Raw genomic sequence first — 8290 nt, 5'->3', positions numbered from 1 at the left:
TTATATATTAAAGGTATAAGAATTCTAATTTGATCATTGTAATAAAAGCGTTGGCTTTTAGCATGACGGTCAAAAATGCAAAACCAAGTTATGAGAATACTTTTTCTTTTTGTTTTTTAATTTAAAATATTTTTTTCAATAAATTGAATTCTTCAAAACAACACATCAATCGGTAAAAATGAAGAATTTAAATAAATAAAAACTAAAATTTTGTTGTAATATTTTAATAATAAAATGGCCAAAAATAAATATATAAATAAGATTTGGAGCTGAGGACGGCTTTTGATTACGTAATCTAATTAACGTCGTCTGTATTTGGCTTCTACAAATTCTCCTCTAATTTCCAATTTGGCAGTCAGTCTTCTAAGCGCGTGTTGATAACGTTAGTCAAACTTTCCTCTTTTTTCTCATTTTGCTTCAAAATTAAAAAATCAAAAATAAATTGTAGTAGGTTCGATATTATGCTTTCAAGCATGGTATAATCCGGTCTAGTTAGATGAACTAGTATACTTTAAGTCATGAACAACCCACAAAATCTATTATTTTTTAAAAGGAAATATATAAATTAATAAGTTTACAATTATTTGATTTAATAGTCTTTGTAATTATCTGAATTGGTTACCTTAGCTTTGTCTTCATCAAAGTTTGGTATCTTTAATATTTATCTAAATTACTATGTTTTTTGTATTAGATTTCAATTGGATATTCAACTTGTAGTAATTATTGGAAAAAAAAAAAGACTAAATTAGTTGATATTAAAAATATTAAAACCAGCACATAGAAAAAGAGGCTACTCACGATTAGGCTCTTTGATATCTTCTTGATAACACGACCGTTTAACAATGGAGCATCTTGAGCTGTCTTTTAAGTATAAGTTTAATGATTAAATGTCATTGTAAAAAAAGAAAAAAAAAAAAAACTCGTTTTGGATTCAAAATAGGTTAAAAACAGTAATATTTATTATATTTCTATTATTTAACTAAGCTATTGATTTCTCTTCCTTTTATATTTTATTTGTTATATTATATATTTTTTTTATAGTATGATTTTTCAAGTTACTTACTAATTAAAATTTTTGATTTTTTTTTTATATTTTTTATTGGAGTTGGGAAATTTGATCTTGAAAAGACAATGTGTGAGGAGAGTTACTTATTGTCCTCGTAGACAATATTGTTACACTTCAATATTACAGTGATATTTTCTAATTTGTATGATTATAAATGTTATTTGAGGTAACACTTTACTAAATTAAAAATGACTGTTTAAGAAAACAATAATTTTATGATTGAACTTTTTTTTTATAAAAATTTTTAAAATTTATTTAGAATAAAATGTGGAAATATAAACCTATGGCTTTACTGTCCAATTCTTACTGATAGTACTCCTTTGTTTTTACTCTTTTTTTTTTATATTATTATTATTATTATTATTATTTGCATTACTAATAGCACTCCTATTTTATATTACTCCCTTCACCTAAATCATAAAATGAATATTTAATCCTGATTTTATATTAATGTTGAAATAATATCTAACTCTTGTTAATGTATGACTATTATCATATTATGTGCATGTCCATTGTATTTTACCACAACTATTTGCTTTTAATCATTTTAGCATTACTATTTATATGAAAGTAATGATTTAAACATTTTTTGATGAATTAGTGTTGAATTGAGTGAAATTCAAAACTTGCTAAATTATTAAAGTTCAAATTCCTTTCCATATATCCAAAAGTGAAAATTACATACTGTTTTTTTATTTTTTTGAAATTAGATAAAGTTCAAAATAGACAATAGTGTTATCTTATTGGTATTTATGTTTAACATTGTAAATAAAACAAATGGCATAGGCATTATTGACCATAATTAAACAAATTTAATAGTAAGAGTAAATAACAAAATTGAAATCAAGCTAAGGTACACAGGTTATTCCAAAAAAAAAAAAAAAAAAAAGTTAACTAAAATAAATAACAATATGAGGCCCCAAAAAAAAATTAATAATATATTAAGACTTAAAAAGTACACTTTTAATTTGCCTTAAATATTCATTAATTTTCATTGTTACAATACATGATAACAATTATGGCTAATAAATACATATCAACCAATTATCAGTGCTATGTTACTGTCTATTTTCCGGCAAAAATTAAAAATTTTAAAAATTAATTAACGGGTAACATAATCCATAATATATGCAAAAAGGCTTTGTAATTATTTATTAAAAAAGATATAGACTGTAATCAAGAAATGACTTTTTCTAGAACAAATTCTTTAATTATTTAATTAACCTACATAGGCAGTAGGAAGTAGATTTTTTTTATATTTAATTAAAATTTTTTTTTTGGGTTCTAATTAATTAAAATTCCTACCAATTTTTTATTTTTTTATTTTTTAATATATGTAATATTAAGATGATAAGTTGAACCACGCGCTAGAAAATAAAAACATGGAATTACCAAGGGAAAAGCTTCCCGTGGACGCCACGTGGCAGCTCACTTTGTCCGAAAAACCATTTTTTATACATACACTTGGAAAAAAGCGAAGCGAAAAACAGGCTTTGGTTTTTTAGAGTCCGCCTCCAAGAAAATATAAATAAATAAAAAATAAAAAATAAAAACAGAGAGAGAGAGAGAGAGAGAGAATAAAACAAATGTTTTAGGGAGTGACGAGGACGTTTTTTGCAAAAGGGCGTCCAAGTTCTCTTCATGTAAGAATGTGGGTCCCACTCTCTCTCTCTTTCCTTCTCTCTCTTCCTTTTATTTCTTTCTGCTCCCTCTACGAAACAACGGCGCAAACTCTCTCTCTCTCTCTCTGTCCGTGTTTCTCTTTCTCTCTCTTAAAATTCCATTTTCATATCCCCATTTTTCTCTGTTTGAAATTTGAAATAAGCATTGTAGAGAGTGAAGGGAGATATTTTTATTTTTTTATTTTTTATATTTCTTCTTCTTCTTCTTCTTCTTCTAGTTTTTGATTTATTATCTTTATTTTTGTTGTTGTTGGTTGCTATAAGGGGTAGCTGAAAAACTTGGGTAGATAGAAAAAAAAGAAAACAAAGTTGTGGTTTTTGTGCTCCACCGCTTCCTTCACTCCTACAGTCTTTTTTTTTTTTTTTTTTTTCAGTGTGTTTTCAGCGGTTTACACGGCGCGAGGTAGCCGGTTTACTATCTTGAAAAACGTACTTTTTTTTTTTTCCTCTTCTGGGTACTGGTTTTAATTTGTAAATAACTTTTTTTTTTTTTTTTATTGGGATTGTTGTTGGGTTTTCTCTGTTTGTTTCCAATGGTAGAGTTCTAGTAGGAGAGGATCATGAGGGGAGCTGTACCTTTACTAGTTGCCTATATATAAATGGGATTTGGTTAGTTTTTTTATTTTTATTTTTATTTTTGGGTTTTCTTTATTTTCTTTTATTTTTATTTTTTAATTTGCTTTTGCCTTATGAGGTTGGATTAGTGGGTTAATGGAAGATGGCTGTGAAGCACTGTTGCTCAGTGTTTTTCTCTGCATGTGTGGGGGGATGAAGATAAGATCTAAAGTTGGGATTATTTGAAAATCTTTGGATTTTTGGCTACATGGTCTTAGTGTGTCTCTTCAGGTATGGGTTTTTACTCGGCCTGCATTTTCTTTATTTTTTTAATTTCTGATTCTTTTTTTTTTTATTATTATTATTTTTGGGCGTAAGAAGTTGGGTTGGTGGATTTTCCTATTTTTAAAATCAATCTTGAATCCGGGTTTTATTATTTTCCTTTTTTTGGGTGTGTGTTTTGGCATAGCATTGTTTTCTTTGGGTATTTTATTTTATTTTTTTTTTCTTTTTTTTTTCGGTTGAGAAAAAAAAAATGTCGTCTTCTTCATCACTGTGGTATTCCCAAATTCTTAAATATGAGAAAAAATAACTAATAATTAACAAAAATAAAAGTGTACTCGAAAGGGAATTTGATAAATATGCAGTAATTGTCATTTTATTTTCTTACCTGCTAATTGTTTTAGATCTAATGTTTGTTGCTATTAAATTCCCTGTTTAAAAATTCTAAAATGGGTTTTGAATACCTTTTTCGCAGGAAATGAGAATTGAAGTTTTTAGTGGTTTTACAATTATAGTTGACACAAATTTGCTGCAAAACTTTATTATGTTAATGGGGTTTGAAAGATTCGAACTTTACTCTGATTAAATGGATTGAGGAAAAGCAATCCTCTGATGCAATGTTGTTACAAACATTAGCATCTGGGCTATTGATATCTTCCCTTTTGATATCTGTTGCTTCTGCTGATAATGGATTTCCTCGATGCAACTGTGACGACGAAGGTAGCTTGTGGACCATTGAGAGCATCCTAGAATGCCAGAGGGTTAGCGATTTCTTAATCGCTGTGGCCTATTTCTCGATCCCCATTGAGCTGCTTTACTTTGTTAGCTGCTCAAACATACCATTCAAATGGGTCCTTTTTCAGTTCATTGCTTTCATTGTGCTATGTGGGCTAACTCATTTGCTCAATGGGTGGACCTATGGACCTCACCCATTTCAGCTAATGCTGGCTCTCACCGTTTTCAAAATCCTCACCGCACTGGTTTCTTGTGCCACTGCCATAACCCTCATCACTCTGATCCCTTTGCTTCTCAAAGTGAAGGTGAGAGAATTCATGTTGAAGAAGAAGACTCGGGACCTCGGACGCGAGGTCGGGATGATAATGAAGCAGAAAGAGGCTGGATGGCATGTTAGGATGCTTACACGGGAGATTCGGAAATCGCTTGATAGGCATACCATATTGTACACTACCCTTTTCGAGCTATCGGAGACATTGGGTTTGCAGTATTGTGCGGTTTGGATGCCTAATGAGAATAAGTCAGAGATGATCCTGACTCATGAATTGAAGGGTAGGAATTTTTCGAATTTGTATGATATCTCTATACCTATTAGTGAACCAGATGTTGTTAGGGTCAAAGGGAGTGATGAAGTGAATATTCTGACGCCTGATTCAGCACTTGTTCCTCCAAGTTGTAGAGAGTTTGGTGAGCCAGGTCCGGTAGCTGGTATTCGTATGCCAATGCTTCGGGTTTGCAATTTCAAAGGGGGAACTCCTGAGGTTATCCAGGCTTGTTATAATTCAATATTGGTTTTGGTCCTCCCGGGTGGACAGCCTAGAACTTGGAGTTGTCAGGAGCTTGAGATCATTAAGGTGGTTGCTGATCAGGTAGCTGTGGCTCTTTCCCATGCTGCACTTCTTGAAGAGTCCCAGCTTATGAGGGAGAAACTGGTTGAGCAGAATCGAGCCTTGCATCAGGCGCAAATGAATGCTATGTTGGCTAGCCAGGCAAGAAATTCATTCCAGAAGGTAATGAGTAACGGGATGAGGAGGCCAATGCACTCAATTCTGGGTTTGCTTTCGATGATGCAGGATGAAAATTTGAGCAATGAGCAACAAGTTCTTGTTGATACAATGGTGAGGACTAGCAGTGTCGTAACGACCTTGGTAGATGATATGATGGATAATTCAACAAAGGATAATGGAAGATTTCCATTGGAGATGCGATCTTTTCATTTACATTCCATGATAAAGGAAGCAGCTTGCCTTGCCAAGTGCCTATGTTTGTATAGGGGTTTTGATTTTGCAGTTGAGGTCGATAAATCCTTGCCTGATAATGTTATGGGAGATGAGAGAAGGATTTTTCAGGTGATTTTGCATATGGTTGGTAACCTGTTAAAAGGCAAGAAGGACGGAGGGACTGTCATCCTTAGGATATTTTCGGAGACTGGTAGTCAGGGAAGGAATGATCAAAGATGGGCAAATTGGAGACAATCCTCTGATGGGGAGGTATATATCAGATTTGAGATAACGATCAGTGATAGTGGTTCTCAATCAGAGGGCGCCATTTCAACTACAACGCATCCTGCTGGTAGGAGATACACCAGTGATGGAATTGAGGAGGGCTTGAGCTTCAGCATTTGCAAAAAACTTGTTCAGGTGGGAATGGTAAATAGTGTGTATGTGCTATATATATATATATATATATATTAAGTAAAGCCGGAATTGAAATACTAGAAATTTTGTGGAAACACCCATATGCTATAGGTATTTGAGATAGCACGTTGATGAAGCTAGACTCTGCCTTAAGATACTATTAGCTAACATTGTCCACAGCCTGTAACAATCTTGATTTAATTTGCGACTTTGTTTAGAATTAGCCATTTGCATTTACTGAGAAAAACACGAACTGTTAGGGTCTGTTATAAATTTTGAGCTGGACATTTTCATAAAACTAAGTAAGTGTCCTTATGTCTCATCATGCTATAATGTTTGGTGATCTACATTTTGAATAGGGTAAAAAGCCAAGTCACATTATTTGCATACACATATGGACCACATATTTTGGACCTGGCCTTGACTAAATCTCCTTGTATATTGATGTTTCATCTTGTTAGAAGTATACATTTAGATGGCATGGTTTATGGCTTTAACAATTGTGCCTTTAATTTCTATTGTGACTTAAAACATCTATCAATTAAATGGATTATATTAGTTAGGACACAGATCACCACACTCTTGACCATCACTTGTAGTTGGACGTTTTTGGTCATACAGAACAATTGCTATGATCTATATTTTGGTATAATGTCTTGGTTGATTTTATCTGGGCTTCCTCTTTCATTATAAACACTGTGGAAGCAACTTTGCCTTTTTTATATTTTTTAAGATTTTTTATGTTGTACTATTTCATTTCCTAGTATTTCTGATATTCATTTTCGTTTGGCAGATGATGCAAGGTAACATTTGGGTGGTCCCAAATTCTCAAGGATTTGCTCAAAGCATGGCTCTAGTTCTTCGGCTTCAACGTCGGCCATCCATTGCACTGACCATCTCTGAGGATTTATCAGAACATCCAAATTCCAACTCTCTTTTCAGAAGCTTGCAAGTTATATTAGCCGATGATGATGATGTGAACAGGGCCGTAACCAAGAAACTGCTTGAGAAACTGGGATGCATTGTAACTGCTCTTTCTTCTGGGTTTGAATGCCTTGCTGCTATTGGCCCAGCTGGATCCAACATCCAAATTGTTCTTCTGGATCTTCACCTCCCTGATTTGGATGGTTTTGAGGTTGCAATGAGAATTCGAAAGTTCAGAAGCCATAGTTGGCCCTTGATCATTGCGTTAACAGCTAGTGCTGACGAAGATATGTGGGAAAGATGTCGGCAGATTGGAATTAATGGAGTAATCCGGAAGCCGGTTGTGTTGCAAGGAATTGCAAACGAGTTACAAAGGGTCATGCTGCAGGCAAACAAAGTTGTGTGAAGGCACAGGTTGTTGTACATTGTAGAACTCAGCAAGCAGCAAGAATTCTTTCATACCCATTTCCGGGGAGTCTATAGAACTAGAACAAGTCTACATTTGGCGCTTTCAATCCCCCACCAAGTTTCCATCCTTGAGAAATGTTACACACAAGGAAGTCAGCATGGTATACAAAGCTAACTCCTTTTTTTCTTTCATGTGTTTGAGCTTTGTTATCTTTAATTGCATAGATAGTTTCAAATTCAATACAGTAATCAAAAGCCTCTTCAACACATACTTCTAATTACTCTTAAAAAAAAAAAAAAAAAAAAGGTGAAAAATTATGAACCCAGAATGCAAAGTTTTTGATACAAGAATGTAGAGCAAATGAGAAGCAAAATAGACTACAGAATAACTTGACAATTTGAGGAACTTTTAGATAATATGATATTATTCATATTAGAAAAAGCATTTTACTTTAATATTATTTTTCATATTAAAGGAAGTTGTAAAGTCTATACATCATGGTGCTATTTACTTTCCTGCCCTTGGCATTTTTTAATTTTCTGATGCAATAGTATTTTGGCAAAACCCACTTAGCTGGATTTCACCTTTAAAGTGAAAAAGTTTCCTAATAATATGGTGTTAATTACATCTACCATTTTTAGGCTGCAAAGTTTTAATATTCAAAACTCTGCAACATTATTATTGGAAATTGTTATATTCAAATTGTCAACTCTCTGAATTTGTGCTTGCTAGATCATATGAATAAATCATCCACCAGTAATGTCTCATACATAACTCAAGAGTTCTCTTATTTAAAAATAAAAAATAAAAAAAATGGATATTTCAAATTGTAAATAATGTCTCCTTTAGGATATTTATTTATTTATACAAACAAGAAAATTTTCTTGAATCTCCTATGGATTTTGGCATTGTTGGAATGTATTTAAGAAAGGATAAAAGAAAAAAAGAAAGAATAGAAACATATCTATCCTACAATGAAACATAGCGGATCACAATCTTT

At 32.4% G+C, this 8290-nt stretch overlaps 1 protein-coding gene across 2 annotated transcripts; it reads left to right on the top strand.

Annotated features, from left to right (window-relative positions):
• Positions 1–2789: 2789 nt before the first annotated feature.
• Positions 2790–7556, top strand: LOC107422981 (ethylene receptor 2). 2 transcript variants are annotated; one of them, XM_016032486.4, is made up of 4 exons: positions 2790–3357; positions 3453–3594; positions 4061–5960; positions 6751–7556. In XM_016032486.4, exons 3-4 carry the CDS (start codon positions 4203–4205, stop codon positions 7285–7287), a joined length of 2295 nt encoding a protein of 764 aa, XP_015887972.3. In that variant the 5' UTR covers positions 2790–3357; positions 3453–3594; positions 4061–4202; the 3' UTR covers positions 7288–7556.
• The last annotated feature ends 734 nt before the right edge of the window (positions 7557–8290 follow it).

This window comes from Ziziphus jujuba, chromosome 3 (genome assembly GCF_031755915.1).
Source record: "Ziziphus jujuba cultivar Dongzao chromosome 3, ASM3175591v1".
NCBI lineage: Eukaryota > Viridiplantae > Streptophyta > Magnoliopsida > Rosales > Rhamnaceae > Ziziphus > Ziziphus jujuba.
The sequence above is the reverse complement of the archived record's forward strand: the minus strand, read 5'-3'. Positions and strand labels throughout refer to the sequence as shown.